The 16,940-nt window shown below is 43.0% G+C and overlaps 1 protein-coding gene across 2 annotated transcripts in view; it reads left to right on the top strand.

Annotated features, from left to right (window-relative positions):
• GBE1 (1,4-alpha-glucan branching enzyme 1) overlaps positions 1–16,940 on the top strand; it is a 108,144-nt gene that overhangs the window by 33,525 nt on the left and 57,679 nt on the right. For both annotated transcript variants that reach the window (XM_072138538.1, XM_072138537.1), the window contains exon 4: positions 2,761–2,876. In XM_072138538.1, coding sequence (XP_071994639.1) covers positions 2,761–2,876 — 116 coding nt within the window. The remainder of the gene's footprint in view (positions 1–2,760; positions 2,877–16,940) is intronic.

Genomic DNA, 16,940 nt, shown 5'->3' on the forward strand with positions numbered 1-16,940 from the left:
TTCCTTGGTTGAACGTGGTGGGCATGTGTCCTTTTTTTCAACTTTATAAAGTTTGTTACTATGGGGGACAAATAAAATAAGAGTGAGGGCCCTACTCTCAAGAGCTTACAGTCTATGAGGATGAAGGGGATGACACAAGAGCTTACAGTCTATGAGGATGAGGGGGATGACACAAGAGCTTACAGTCTATGAGGATGAGGGAGGGACACAAGAGCTTACAGTCTATGAGGATGAGGGGGTGAGACAAGAGCTTACAGTCTATGAGGATGAGGGGGTGACACAAGAGCTTACAGTCTATAAGGATGAGGGGGTGACACAAGAGCTTACAGTCTATGAGGATGAAGGGGATGACACAAGAGCTTACAGTCTATGAGGATGAGGGGGATGACACAAGAGCTTACAGTCTATGAGGATGAGGGAGGGACACAAGAGCTTACAGTCTATGAGGATGAGGGAGGGACACAAGAGCTTACATTCTATGAGGATGAGGGGGTGACACAAGAGCTTACATTCTATGAGGATGAGGGGTGACACAAGAGCTTACAGTCAATGAGGATGAGGGGATGACACAAGAGCTTACAGACTATGAGGATGAGAGGGTGACACAAGTGCTTACAGACTATGAGGATGAGGGGGTGACACAAGAGCTTACAGACTATGAGGATGAGGGGGTGACACAAGAGCTTACAGTCTATGAGGATGAGTGGGGACACAAGAGCTTACAGTCTATGAGGATGAGAGGGGGACACAAGAGCTTACAGTCTATGAGGATGAGTTGGGACACAAGAGCTTACAGTCTATGAGGATGAAGGGATGACACAAGAGCTTACAGTCTATGAGGAAGAAGGGATGACACGAGCTTACAGTCTATGAGGATGATGGGGTGACACAAGAGCTTACAGACTATGAGGATGAGGGGGTGACACAAGAGCTTACAGACTATGAGGATGAGTGGGGACACAAGAGCTTACAGTCTATGAGGATGAGAGGGGGACACAAGAGCTTACAGTCTATGAGGATGAAGGGATGACACAAGAGCTTACAGTCTATGAGGAAGAAGGGATGACACGAGCTTACAGACTATGAGGATGAGAGGGTGACACAAGAGCTTACAGACTATGAGGATGATGGGGTGACACAAGAGCTTACAGTCTATGAGGATGAGTTGGGACACAAGAGCTTACAGTCTATGAGGATGAAGGGATGACACAAGAGCTTACAGTCTATGAGGAAGAAGGGATGACACGAGCTTACAGTCTATGAGGATGATGGGGTGACACAAGAGCTTACAGACTATGAGGATGAGGGGGTGACACAAGAGCTTACAGACTATGAGGATGAAGGGGATGACACAAGAGCTTACAGTCTATGAGGATGAGTGGGGACACAAGAGCTTACAGTCTATGAGGATGAGAGGGGGACACAAGAGCTTACAGTCTATGAGGATGAGTGGGGACACAAGAGCTTACAGTCTATGAGGATGAGAGGGGGACACAAGAGCTTACAGTCTATGAGGAAGAAGGGATGACACGAGCTTACAGTCTATGAGGATGATGGGGTGACACAAGAGCTTACAGACTATGAGGATGAGGGGGGTGACACAAGAGCTTACAGACTATGAGGATGAAGGGGATGACACAAGAGCTTACAGTCTATGAGGATGAGTGGGGACACAAGAGCTTACAGTCTATGAGGATGAGGGGATGACACAAGAGCTTACAGTCTATGAGGATGAGGGGATGACACAAGAGCTTACAGTCTATGAGGATGAAGGGGATGACACAAGAGCTTACAGTCTATGAGGATGAGGGGATGACACAAGAGCTTACAGTCTATGAGGATGAGGGGGTGACACAAGAGCTTACAGTCTATGAGGATGAGGGGGTGACACGAGCTTACAGTCTATGAGGATGAGGGGGTGACACAAGAGCTTACAGTCTATGAGGATGAGGGGGTGACACAAGAGCTTACAGTCTATGAGGATGAGGGGTTGACACAAGAGCTTACAGTATATAAGGATGAGGGGGTGACACAAGAGCTTACAGTCTGGAGAAGAAGCTGTAGGGAGACAGAGCTGACAGTTTGTAGAAGTACATGCACCTTCTGCATCTGTAGCCAAAACTGAGGAAGAGTGACAAATTGACACCGTACATATTTTTAAAAATATTTTGGTTTATTTAATTTTACTGCCTATTGGAAAACTTTAATGGGGAAAAATGGCAGCATGTCATGTGTTTGCTAATTTTATCAGCAAAAAATATGTAATATAATAAAACTATTTACAGGCGGTCCCCTACTTAAGGACACCCGACTTACAGACAACCCATAGTTACAGACGGACCCCTCTGCCCACTGGGACCTCTGGTGAAGCTCTCTGGATGCTTTACTATAGTCCCAGACTGCAATGATCAGCTGTAAGGTGTCTGTAATGAAGCTTTATTGATAATTCTTGGTCCAATTACACCAAAAATTTTGAAACTCCAATTGTCACTGGGGCAAAAGAAAAACAATTGTCTAGAACTTCCTTTATAAAATATACAGTTTCGACTTACATACAAATTCAACTTAAGAACAAACCTCCAGACCCTATCTTGTATGTAACCCGGGGACTGCCTGTATTAAGTATGACCTGGACATTCAGGAACCAGTGACCTTGGTCATGAAAGGTTTAAAGAACTTGTTCAATTGTTAGCTGTCCATACTCCATCCATCCATGTACCCATAAGACGGCTCCTAATTCTAGCTATTCCTGCATTGCAGATAACTGGAATCCCTTTTCACATCCGTATCAGAAGCTGGATTTTGGAAAATGGGAATTACATATTCCTCCAAAGGAAGATAAATCCCCTGTCATACAACATGGTTCCAAGATAAAGGTATGTGCAGGTGTTATAATCATAATAATAATCATAATTATTTAGTGTTTTTATGTTTTAATGTGTTTTGTTTTACTACAATAGATGCAGTCAAATGAATTTGTTGCTGTAGATATTTTTATGTGCACAGGTATAAATGTCTTGGTGCTAGTTTATTTCTTTTAAAGAAACAATTTTACTTTCTTCTTTTTTTTGGAGCTCTTCCAAGGATTTTTATGTTGCGTCTTTAACCAGCCAATAAATGTAACACCGTGTGCAGCCTTGGTTGGTTAAAGGAAATCTACCATCAAAATCCATGATGATAAACCAGGGACATTACTGATATATCCAGGCACCGTGACTGTGGTAATCTGCTTATATCTGTTATCCATGAGATCCTTTAATCTAAAATCAGCTTTTAAAATTATGTTTATAAGCCGGAAGGGCTACTGGGATGTTTCCCATAGCTCCTGTGCTGCAGATTCACAGACTGTTACAGTGTGCAAGGGGCACTTCCCTCTTGCCTCTGTGTGTTAAAACTTCCTGTGCTGCAGAGGAAGGGGGGATTGCTGAACTGGAGCAGAGGAGAAGGTGAGACAGTGTAACAGTCTGCATATCTGCAGCACAGAGGGGCTCTGAGAACCGTCCCCAAGTAGCCTTTTTGCCTCATTAACATAATTGCAAAGTTGACTTTTAAAAGTAAGAAGGCCATTGATAAATATTACTGAAGATTGCTCATAGATCCAGGCACCATGACTGTGGTAATCTTCTTATATTTGTTATGTTAATGAGGCAAATAGGCTACTTGGGTGCTTCGCAGAGCCCCTCCGTGCTGCAGATACGCAGACTGTTACACTGTCTCCACTTACCCTCTGCTCTAGTTTAGCAACCCCCCCTCCGCCCCTCCCTCTGCTGATATAATCTCACTACAGCACAGGAAGTTTCAACACACAGATGCAAGAGGGAAGTGCACACTGTAACGGCCTGGAATCTTCATCACAGGGGGGCTCTGGGAAACGTCTTTTCAAGCTCATAAGCATAATTTTAAAAGTTGATTTTAGATTAAAGGATTTCATGGATAACACATATAAGAAGATTACCACAGTCACTGTGCCTGGATCTATGAGTAAGTGTCCCTGGATTATCATGATGGATTTTGATGGTAGATTTTTAAATTGTTCCATCAAGTTTATAGGTATCTTGCATCTGAGTTTGCAATATTGTATCTCTGTGTAATGACTCGCTCGCCCTGCAAGAAGAAAAATAGTAATATTTACCGGAATTGTATTTGCACTTTGATTTCTATAGAAAATGTAAAATACCAATTTGTTGCATTTTAACCTGGAGATAAATGAGGCGTCAGGTCTCTCCTAATAATGTGCACAGTTTTTGCAGGGGAACAAAAAGTCATTCTTGATATTGTTGACTAGAACACAATAGTAAACGTCTCCCGCTTTAATAGGTTTTACAATTTCAAAAGTAATTTTCTAAAAAGTTCTGAAAAAGCGAATATTTGTATTTTCTGAACGTGAAATGGCCTTTCGGCAGAACCTTCTAATGTGAAGTGATCCCCTGCTGACCGCCTGGCACCTAGTCCTGTACAATCTGAGAAACACAAAAAGAAATTGCTTAAAATTCAGTAAGTAAGGCTTCAAAGTACTCGGGGAATTGTTTCTTAATATCCAAAAATTCAGAAACCACATAATGGCCCAAACGGAGCTATAACATAAAGCGTACCTCACTTTTCAACACGCTCGGTACTCCATTGTGTGTACATGATGAGTAACACTGCCTGAGAATGAAAGTCCTCAAAACGTAATCCCCTAGTGGTCCTAATGTGATAAAAATAGCTTTTAAAAATTTACTTTGCAACTAGACTTTTTGACTTGTTTTGTTCCAATCAGTGTAAGATTTAGCTCTGTGGGGAGGGGGGGGGCACTAGTCACATGTCACTGTTTACATACAGACTTTACATATTTTTTTTATATGTTTACATATAGAGTTTACATATAGACTGGTAAGAGGTACTAGAGAGATTTGCATGTTACTTTTCAATACCAAAGGAGGGGGAAGGGGGATCTGGAGCTGCACGATTATGGTCCCGGTGATGCCATATAAATAAATGCAGGGCATGCTGCTTCACCACACATGCAGGATATTAACCCTTGTTTTCCCAGTACCCACAGCATATTACACAAACTACACCAAAACCTTCTTGCCTCAACATTTTAGCCCTCACACAAAATACAGCATATTCATTTTACTCTGGGAGGGATTTACTATAAGGGGTTAACAGATTTGTTTTCTCATCCAGAATTTGGGACATAAATCTTTAGTGGTCAGACCCTGGAGCTTTCAGGTTTACATATACATTTCCGATCACCTTGCCCTGAACCTGCTCTAAGAGATAGAGGTGGCCACGGGAAGACAGGTTGGGTGTTGGGTGTTGGGTGGTGGGTTGAAGATTGTGGGGTATTGTGTATTTTTAGTGCTGGGTGGCCTCAAGGAGATTCAGAGAAGCATGCAGTGTACATCGGTGTAGCAGTACCTACCTCCCCTTTACCTATGCTCCAGGACAGCAGGGCAGGATGTTTTCTCCTGGTAATAAGGTGCCTGGCAGACATTAGTTATGACTTATGAACAGATCCTTGGGCAACCATAAAGCTAAGTAGGAGGAGTGGTGGAGATGTGTGGATCGACCTTCAGGTTCGGCACCCTCCGTTTGCCTATCCTGGACATGTTGCTTCATAGGTTTCATTTCTGACCGTGCAGTGGCCGCAAATGGAGGGTCATGTGATCTGTAAATATCTATGAACAATCGCCCTGCCATGATCTTGATCTTATATTCGTGAATACTATCATTAGATCCTGGTAGGGTGTTTATTGACCGAGATCACATGACCCTCCATCTGTGGCCATTTGATGGTCAGGAATGTCTGACTGATGAGGTAAAAGAAAAGGGGTTTGGGTTCATGGGGAACTGGGCTGACTTTTCTGTGGGCTACAGGCTCTACAGTAGGGATGGGCTGCACCTCAATGGGGAGGGGGCCGCTGTTTTAGGGGAAAAAATGGCTAGAAGGTTGGAGGAGTGTTTAAACTAGAGACCTGGGGGGAGGGCAATTACACTTGTGCAGGGCAAATAGACGGTGTACATAGAGAGCTGGGAAGGGTCATAGTCCATGGGGGAGGAAGGGGGGCTGGAATGAGATTGGGGAATAAGGACAAAAGGAATAGGGACAGGGAAAACCATATAAAGTGTATGTACACAAATGCCAGAAGCCTCACAAACAAAATGGAGGAACTGGAACTCTTGATGTTGGAGCGGAAATATGATATAGTGGGTATCAGCGAGACATGGCTGGACAGTAGCTATGACTGGGCTGTTACTATAGATGGTTATAGTCTTTTTAGAAAGGATCGTATAAATAAAAAAGGGGGAGGGGTTTGTTTATATGTGAATTCTCGCCTCAAGCCCGTCCTGTGAGATGACATCAGTAACGCAAATGTGGAGTCCCTATGGGTGGAGATAAGAGGAGGGAAAAAGAATAATAAAATATTACTAGGGGTTTGTTATAAGGCTCCAAATATAATGGAGGCAGCAGAGGAAATGCTGATAAGTGAAATGGATGCGGCTTCAAAGCATGGTGAAGTACTTATCATGGGGGACTTCAATTACCCAGATATTGACTGGGGGGCAGAAACCTGCAGGTCCTTCAAAGGCAGCAGGTTCTTGTCAACAACAAAAGACAATTAACTGTCGCAACTAGTCCTGGAGCCAACAAGAGGGGGGGCACTGCTGGACCTTATCCTTAACAACAGACCTGATAGGGTATCAAAACTACAGGTTGGGGGGAACCTGGGGAATAGTGATCATAATATCATTGATTTTGTATTACGCTTTACTAAGCATGTTAGTGAAGGGGCAACCAACACTCTAAACTTCAGGAGGGCAAATTTTCATCAACTAAGGGAAGACCTTAAAGGCATAGACTGGGATAATGCTCTCAAGGACAAAAGCCCCCCCAAAACATGGGACTTTTTCTCATATATTCTGAAAAAGTCCTGTGAGAAACACATACCTTATGGGAAAAAGCATAAAAGGAACAAGAAAACCCCTATGTGGCTAACTAGTCTTGTAAGGAAAGCAATAAGCGAGAAAGATAAAGCGTTTAAGGTGCTAAAACGTGAAGGTAGTGATGAGGCATTACAGGATTATAGAGAGAAAAATAAATCCTGTAAAAAGCAGATAAAGGCCGCAAAAATAGAGACTGAGAGAAAAATTGCCAGGGAGAGCAAAAATAATCCCAAATTATTTTTTAAGTATATAAATGATAAGAAACTAAAAACAGAGAGCGTGGGTCCCCTTAGAAATAACATGGGGGTCATGGTGGAAGGAGATGAGCAAAGGGCCAATCTACTGAATGTCGCCTTCTCAACTGTCTTTACCCAGGAAAATCCCCTGGTGGAAGACACAATGAGGAATAATGTAAATTCTTTTTATAATGTCAACAGTTTAACCCAGGAAGAGGTACGGCGCCGCCTCGCAACCACTAAGATAGATAAATCACCTGGGCCAGATGGCATACACCCCTGGGTTCTGCATGAATTATGTACGGTGATAGACAGACCGTTATTTTTAATATTTGAAGATTCACTGAGGACTGGTTATGTTCCACAGGAATGGTGCATAGCAAATGTGGTACCAATATACAAAAAAGGATCAAATAGCGATCCTGGAAACTACAGACCCGTAAGTCTAACTGCTGTGGTGGGGAAAATATTTGAGGGGTTTATTAGAGATGCTATCCTGGAGTATCTCATTGTGCACAACCTTATAACCCAGCATCAGCATGGGTTTATGAGAGATCGGTCCTGTCAGACTAATCTGATTGGTTTCTACGAGGAGGTAAGTTCAAGACTGGATCTGGGGGACGCTGTGGATGTTGTATATCTGGACTTTTCAAAGGCATTTGACACCGTGCCACATAAAAGGTTGGTATATAAAATGAGACTGCTGGGAATAGGAGAAAATCTGTGTATCTGGGTAAGTAATTGGCTTAGTGATAGAAAACAGAGGGTGGTCATTAATGGCACATTCTCAGATTGGGTTGATGTTACCAGTGGAGTGCCACAGGGGTCAGTATTGGGGCCACTTCTTTTTAATATTTTTATTAATGACCTTGTAGTGGGTTTACACAGTCAAGTTTCAATATTTGCAGATGATACTAAGCTGTGTAAAGTAATAAATACTGAGGTCGATAGTTTAGCATTACAGAGGGATTTGTGGAAGCTTGAGGGATGGGCAGAGAAATGGTTGATGAGGTTTAATGTAGATAAATGTAAAGTTATGCACTTGGGCCATGGAAACAAAAAGTATAATTATGTTCTAAACGGTCAATTACTTAGTAAAACTGAAGCTGAAAAGGACTTGGGCGTATTGGTGGATGGTAAACTTAATTTTAGTGACCAGAGCCAGGCGGCTGCTGGGATGTATCAAGAGAGGAATAGATTCTCATGATAAAGACATAGTTTTGCCCTTATACAAATCCCTGGTCAGACCACACATGGAATGTTGTGTACAGTTTTGGGCACCAGTGTATAAAAAGGATATAATAGAGCTGGAACGGGTGCAGAGGAGAGCAACCAGGATTATTAGGGAAATGGGGGGATTAGAATACACTGACAGATTACAAAATTTGGGATTATTCAGTTTAGAAAAAAGACGACTGAGGGGAGACCTCATTACAATGTACAAATACCTGAACGGACAGTACAAGGATCTCTCCAAAGATCTTTTTATACCTAGGCCTGTGACCAGGACAAGGGGGCATCCTCTACGCCTAGAGGAGAGGCGATTTTACCATCAACATAGACAAAGGTTCTTTACTGTAAGAGCAGTGAGACTATGGAACTCTCTGCCGCAGGAGGTTGTTATGGCCGACTCTATGTACATGTTCAAGAGAGGCCTGGATGCCTTTCTGGAGAGAAAAAATATCACGGGTTATGGGGATAAAACATTTATTTAATTCTTAAAGGTTGGACTTGATGGACTTGCGTCTCCTTCCAGCCTTATATACTATGATACTATGAAAAGAAACTTCACTTTACATATCAAGAAAGCGGAGCAGAACTATTAATAGATGTGTATTGGCAGGGTTGGCTCCAGGTTTCAGTAGGCCCCTGGGCGACAGAGTCTCAGTGGGCACCTATGCAGGAAACTGATGTGGCCGCATTAAAAATTCATAAACTAATTTTTCCCTAAAATATTCCCTAGTTTATCATCCCAAACACACCCTGTGGATTCATTAGAAACTGGCCCTTTCACTCCCATGGATTCCTTTTATGTACAGCTTTATGTGGGCCCCCCAGCAGCCCTGGGCCCCTGTATATTAGTAAATGACCTAATATCCTACCCCTCAATACTTAAGCACACATTACAATAAACCGATATAAAACAGAGATAAAATGGCCCCTATTTACTAACTGACCTGATTCTTTACTGAACTTTAGCTTGAGGCTGCAGGGGTCAACTTAAGAGTTATCAAAAGCTCTTTGCAATGAAGCTTTATTTTTCCCTTGACAACTCAAATTTTTTAAATCCTATCGTCACAGAGAAATGATAAACCACTTTATCTGGGGTTTTACCGGTTTTGACAAATTCACCCTAAGACCAAACCTATAGTTGAGTCATAACCCAGGCGGGAGTTAATGGAGGTGATTTCATCGAAAAATAAAACTGGGAAATCGAGGACATTAGCGGAAGTGCTGCTAATCCTGGATAAGGAAACTTCTCTAATGGCCACCAGCACCTCCATTAGTATTTTGTTTTCCTTGTTGTTTAATATGTCACGACCGTACTACCAACGATAGACCGCGTAGCAACACCACTTCATGACCACAAGAACGGCAACGCCCTCAATTCTTACATATCTTCCTAAAGGACATCCACCGTTTTGTTTTACGTGTTCTACTACCAGTTACTGAGGAACTATGCTCCTCAAGACGTCCTGCCTGTCCACAGTGCATAGAGGTGGTGACATAAGGCAAGATAAATAAGGGGCACTTACTCATAGGTCGTATTATACTGGTGTTTCCTGGATGCTTTTACAGGACATATTCAATCAGATACACTGATGGTAGACTCCAGTCATTTGGTCGTCTTCTTTCCTTTGGTGGTTTTACTGTATTCTTGAAAAGACTTGTATAAAATATGCAAATTAGCTTGAGGCTAATAATGGGGGCCGATAATTTATTCACGCCCTCTGTAGCCGGGTCCTGCCTGTGTAATGCACAGACTGCCGGTGACATCACCTGGCAGTCCGCTAATTTGGCGCATGCGTGCTGAGACTTCCCCAGCTCTCCGCCAGCGAGCAAGAAAAGTCATGTGAGATTTTCAGACTGCCGGGTGAATTATCAGTCCCCAGACCAAACGCCTACAGCTCATTTTTCATATTTTGTATTTGTCTTTTTTTTTCTTCAATACAGCCATTCTAGAATATTGTTAAAATACCAAAAGAAAGAAGACGACCCAACAATTGGATCTAACATCAGTATATCTGATGGTATGTGTCCTTCAATGGCACTGAATAACGGAAGTCTGCATTATCATTTGTTATACATAACCTCCTACTTGTAAAATCAACTTTTAAAATTATGCTAATGAGACATAGGACTCCTGGCGGGTGATGCTAGAACCTCTCTGTGTGGCAGCTTCATTGGCTGTTACTATCTACCCTTTCCTCTGCTTCCCCGGCATTCCCCCCCTCCTCCTATCTCCTGTAATCTTTCACAGTTGGAGGTGGGGAAAGTGCACAGTCCTGAACAGTAATAGCAGCCTATAAAGACAGAACGCAGAGGCTCTGGTACCGCCCCCAGAGCTCTATTGGCTCATTTGCATGATTTTAAAAGTTGATTTTAGAAGGAATGAGGCCAAATATAAGAAGATTACCACAGTCGCAGCCTCGATCTATAAGTAAGTGCCTATCCACATCACCATTCTCTGGACTAAAAAATTTTTAGTTTCCTTTGACGCCCATATTGTGGTGTAGAGATTGGTTATCATGGTTGAGAAGAGGAGGGGATTGGGATCTATGAATAGAAAATTTCTACAATTGCACAGGAATGTGTAACGTAATTTGTGCCCTACACAAAGCAGTTTTTACCTTGCAGCGTTGGCAGACCCCCTTTAAGAGATCAAGGATAAGGGGTTAGCTATGAATTTACTTGTCTTCTCCAAACCGTGTGTTATTTCTAAAGTCACTCACACCACATTACTTTTCACAAAAAAAAAAAAAACTTTTATCCAAAATGTCTTTTTTTTTTCTATTGTATCAAATTCTTTTCAAATTCAAGGATTTTGCTTCAATTGCGACTTTTTTTTTTTTTTCTATATTCCAAAACGCTGTATTATTCCCTGAAATAGTTTTTGAGGCTAAGGGCTAAGAGCTATAAATCTCTACTGACCAGTACATTTATCTTTTGAGTTCTAACGTGATAGACTGATAAAAGTGGCCGCTCCAGGCAGCGGATAGACTGGCACACTTTAAATCTAAAGCAACTTTTTTACATACTTTATCCTGCAAGACTGCAACTAAATCTGGAGACGTGATTATACGGAGCTCCGGGCTATGAGTCTCCTTGAACCGACACGGATTGCCATTGGATTTCTACAAATACATGACGACCTTCACTCGCAGACGCTTCCTTTTACTTAAGGAAGAAGGCGCCGCGTAGGAATAACTCGCCCTGTATTATAACTAAGGGCAGGTAAAATCTATTTATAAGGAAGGGATTTTGGAGTAAAAAGCCTTAGAATTCGGAATTGTGCTTTACCCTAGAATTATTAAGATCAATTGTCACCGTTTTATGTCAAGTTTGATACTTAATCTGGGACCTCCACTGCTAGTGCATTGCAAATTGATAAAGATTAAGGCTGTGTGCACACAACCATGGGTTTCATACTACTGGGGGTTGTTTCCAATCCCGCGTAGGGATCCGTAAGGTTGGCTCAAGCACGGTCTGCTCACTGCACCCCAATACTTGTAGAGCTCTCTTGAGGCGCTCAAGAGAGCTCTTGGGGGCTGATAATTTATTCACGCCCTCTGTACCCGGGTCCTGCCTGTGTAATGCACAGACTGCCGGTGACATCACCTGGCAGTCCGCTAATTTGGCGCATGCACGCTGAGACTTTCCCAGCTTTCCGCCAGCGAGCAAGAAAAGTCTTGTGAGATATTCAGACTGCTGGGTGAATTATCAGTCCCCAGACCAAATGCCTACAGCTCATTTTGCATATTTTGTACATGTCTTTTTTTCATCAATACAGCCATTCTTTCCGTTGGAGCTTTAACAATATTATAGAAGACGACCCAACAATTGGGTCTACCATCAGTGTATCTGATGTATGGTATGTTTCCTTTAATGGTACTGAATAATAGAAGTCTGCATTATCATTTGTTATCCATGACCTACTACTTGTAAAATCAACTTTTAAAATTATGCTGATGAGACATAGGCTGGCTCAAGCACGGTCTGCTCACCACAACCCAACCATGCCAACATCGGGAGAGAAGAGAACTGGACCGCACATCCACACACTATACAATCTGTTGCTCAAGGTTCTTAGTTGCATATTGATCTCGTTGTAGTGGGTCCATACACTATTGTGTGCGGCATCACATGGAATCCACCGCCACTGCAACACCACAACAGTAGGGAGCAAGACCCGAGCACCCATACTGGCAGGCATAGCACCCATGCACCATGCATAATGCAAGTCAATGGCAGCTGTGAGGTTGTGAAGTACCATGAATCATGTAGGTGTCTTTCACGAGAACTGTGATGAACATGCAGGTATTGTCTTGTTCACCCAGCCACCCATATCCCTCACCTTCTTCAAAAGACCTCTGTAGTCAAATTGACTCCAGATCCCCCCGCCTCCCCCAAGTCTAAAACTCTTTAACCACTAAGTTGAATAGGAACAGTTATGGAGTTGTAATAAATCTCCTACTGGGCTCTAGGATACTTGGGTCCAGAGTTATCAATATCTCTGGATAGGACCATAGCAAATGGGTCAGGTTTGGCATCAATGCGATCCAGGGATTTACCCGGATCTAATGATACCAGAACCATGACCCTACAACTTCCCCTTGAGAAGCTATGGCTTCTCCAGGGCTCTGGTTGTAGTACCAGGTAGGAGGGACCCATGACTCCTCCTGTTGGGTTGGCAGAGGTGCGTCCGCACCGGATATATTCAGGTTTCTCTAAGGCAGCATGGTTTTTCACCTGGGGGAAATCTTATCATCAAAAAGCGTAGGGAGGATCTTAAAGTGTGGACTATCCATCCACATTAGGGCCACACACACAAGGTAACAAACTCATTGAACTGCTGAGACTTGTAGTGCTACCTGTGTATTTTTACTGTTTACTGTATATATCTATTGTGTGTACTGTATTATCTAGTGTGCCCTTAAGGCAATAAAATTTAAAATTTAACCTGTGTTGTTTTTTTATCTCGATCCACGAATCCCGCATATGTGCATGCTACCGGGTTGCTTCCTTACCGAAATAAAACTTCTAGGGACCGGGCTTATAGTAAAGGAGAACTGGTGGCAGCTCCTACTGTACAGGGCTGTGATTTTGTTCTGCCATATCCGAAAGTTGTGTGGACATCTTTAAATCACTTCCTGCGCCTCTCAGAACCCGTGCGTTCTGGGAGTGTCTATAAAGGGATAACCTTGCGTACCCTGCAGAGATCAGGAATGTCACGGTTTCCTTCACAAGTACATTCCAGCATGTTTTGGTGGTTATAAAGATTAGCTCATGGCACGCCAGTCTTGATGCATCGACCCATATGTATTTAGTTAAAAGGTCAACAGCAAGCTTTTTCTGGTGAATGCTCAACTTAAAGGACATTTACCATAAGGATCAAGGCTTGTAGACCAATAGCACTTACATGTCGGTGTGCGCCCCCTCTAGCAGGATCCTTAAGCGCTTATTTTCAAAATAAATGCTTAAAAATATGCAAATGGGCCTGAGGGGTTTCGGGCTTCAAAGATGTTAATTGAGCCCAGAGCTCATTTGCTCTAGAGCCTTTTTTTAAGCCTAGTATATAAAATGGTAGCTCCCAGTCTTGCCTGGAGTAGTAAATAACTGCTACAACAAAATAGAATGGGTTAAAAAAAAAATATTTAAAATGTATCTATAGACTGTCTCTTTCAGTGACTGTCAAAGAGCTCAAGGTTCATTTTTGCACAGCTGTTTATAAAATTACTGCTGATCTCTGACTGGTTTCCATGGGCAACTGGAACAGTTATACCTCGGATATTTCTGATAAATTTCCCCCTATCTCTTTATCCCTATCCAGCTTACCTCACACTTAAGTGCCTAAAGTAACCAATCACAATCAGAGCTCATATTAATGACCTGTGGCAGAGCAGCAACCCATCACAGCTTAGCTTCCAACTGCAGCAGCAGACAATGGCTCCTGTATATGGTGGGTAATAAGTGGATTTTGGAAAGCACAGGGTAAAAATTTCAGCTCAAAATCTAGTCTGTGACATTCCCTGTGCAAACGCGACGGTACAGGTTCCTTTAGCGGACAAACGTACTTGCATATGTACATATATACAGTCATGGCCATAAGTTTTGAGAATGACACAAATATTATATTGTCACATGATGTGTTGCCCTCTGGTTTGTCGGATGTTTTTATCACATACAGAAATACAAGTGCAATCATATTCTGAGTAACAAAAGCTTTTAGTGACAGTTACAATGAGTTACTGCAGCGAGTCAGTATTTGCAGTGTTGCCCCTTCTTCTTCAGGACCTCTGCAATTCTCCCTGGCAGCTCTCACTCACCTTCTGGACCAAATCCTGACTGATAGCCGTCCATTCCTGCACAATCAATGCTTGCATTTTGTCACAATTTGTAGGTTTTTGTGTGTCCACCCGTGTCTTGATGATTGACCACAAGTTCTCAATGGGATTAAGATTTGGGGAGTTTCCAGGCCATGGACCCAAAATCTCTATGTTTTGTTCCCTGAGCCATTTAGTTATCACCTTTGCTTTATGGCAAGGTGCTCCATCATGCTGGAAAAGGCATTGTTATCACCAAACTGCTCTTGGACGGTTGGGAGAAGTTGCTCTTGGAGGACATTCTGGTTCCATTCTTTATTCATGGATGTGTTTTTAGGCAAGACTGTGTGAGAGCCGATTCCCTTGACTGAGAAGCCGCCCCACACATGAATGGTTGCAGGATGCTTTAGGCCCCTTTCACACTTGCGTTTTTCATGCGCGTTTTCTGCGCGTGCTTTTGACGCGCAGAACTTGCATTGCTTTCTGACCCATTGTAATCAATGGGTCTTTTCAGACTTGCATTTTTTTTCCTGCGCACACGCGCGTTTTTTTTAACTCGCGATTAAATCTCAGCATGCTCTACTTTTGCAAGTCACGCGCGTTAAAAAACGCATCATACAAGTCTATGGAGACGCATCAAAAACACATTGCCCTCTGAGACACTTACAAGTGAAATGCAAGTGCAATGCGTTTTTCACGCATCAATTGCCATAGAAAAGATAGCGCTCAGTCCTGAGTCCATTTCACGCGCATTTTCTGCCCGTGAAAAACGCATTGAAATTGCATTGAAAATGCGTGTGAAAAACTGAGACACTGAACAAACTCTGACTGAAAACTGATTGCACTCTGATGCAAAATGTGCGTTTTTCACTGACCAAACCCTGATCGCACCCTGATCAAACTCTGACGTGATCTGCAACACAAGTGTGGAAGGGGCCTAACTGTTGGCATGAGGTGGTATTGCTCACCTTGTCTTCTCCGGACAAGCTGTTCCAGATGTTCCAAACAATTGGAAAGGGGATTCATCGGAAGAAATGACTTTACCCCAGTCCTCAGCATTCCACTCCTTGTACCTTTTGCAGAGTATCAGTCTATCCCTGATGATTTTTCTGGAGAGAAGTGGCTTCTTTGCTGCCCTCCTTGACACCAGGCCTTGCTCCAAGAGTCTCCGCAGTCTCACAGTGCGTGCAGATGCACTCACACCTGCCTGCTGCCATTCCTGACCAAGCTCTGCATTGCTGGTAGCCCCATCCCGAAGCTGAAACCCTTTTAAGAGACAGTCCTGGAGCTTGCGGGTCCTTCTTGGGCGCCCTGGAGCCTTTTTGTTAACAATGGAGCCGCTCTCCTTGAATTCCTTGATGATGCGATAGATTGTTGACTGAGGTGCAATCTTTCTAGCTGGGATACTCTTCCCTGTTAGGCCAGTTTTGTAAAGGGCAATGATGACTGCACGTGTTTCTTTAGAGATAACCATGGTTTACAGAAGAGAAACAATGATGCCAAGCACCAGCCTCCTTTTAAAGTGTCCAGTGGTGTGATTCTTACTTAATCATGACAGATTGATCTCCAGCCCTGTCCTCATCAGCATCCACACCTGTGTTAATGGAGCAATCACTGAAATGATGTTAGCTACTCCTTTTAAGGTAAGCATGCAAGGAAGTTGAAATGTGTTTGGGGGGGAAAAAGTTCATTTTCTAGGCAAATATTGATTTTGCAATTAATTGCTGTTAACGTAATAGCACGTCACGGGTCGGCCGTGGGTGATTGGAGAGGGCTCACGGGCTGAGCCCTCTCCATAGCCGGTAAGTCTTTGCTGCATACTGCAGCTAAGGCTTATCGGTAACACCCGCGATCGGCCCCAGCACTGATCGCGGGTGTTTTCCAGCTTATCGCCGCCGGCAAAGCTGCCGGCCGCTTCAAAAAGATGGCGGCGCCATCTTTCCGAGGATCGTAGCTCTCCGTGACGTCATCGGGGAGAGTCAATCTGTCGCCATGGTAGCCTCGGGTCTTAACTTCGGGTTAACCCATTCATTACAATGTGCTATCAGCACATTGTAATGAATGAGGAGTAAAATCCCCATATACTGTAGTATGGCAGTATATGATAGGATCGTACATACAACCTAGGGTTGTACCCTAGGGAGTCTGAAAAATAGTAAAAATAAAAATTAAAAGTTAAAAAAAAAAATTATAATAAAAAAACCTCAAAACTCAAATCACCCCACTTTCC

This window comes from Engystomops pustulosus, chromosome 2 (genome assembly GCF_040894005.1).
Source record: "Engystomops pustulosus chromosome 2, aEngPut4.maternal, whole genome shotgun sequence".
Classification (NCBI taxonomy): domain Eukaryota; kingdom Metazoa; phylum Chordata; class Amphibia; order Anura; family Leptodactylidae; genus Engystomops; species Engystomops pustulosus.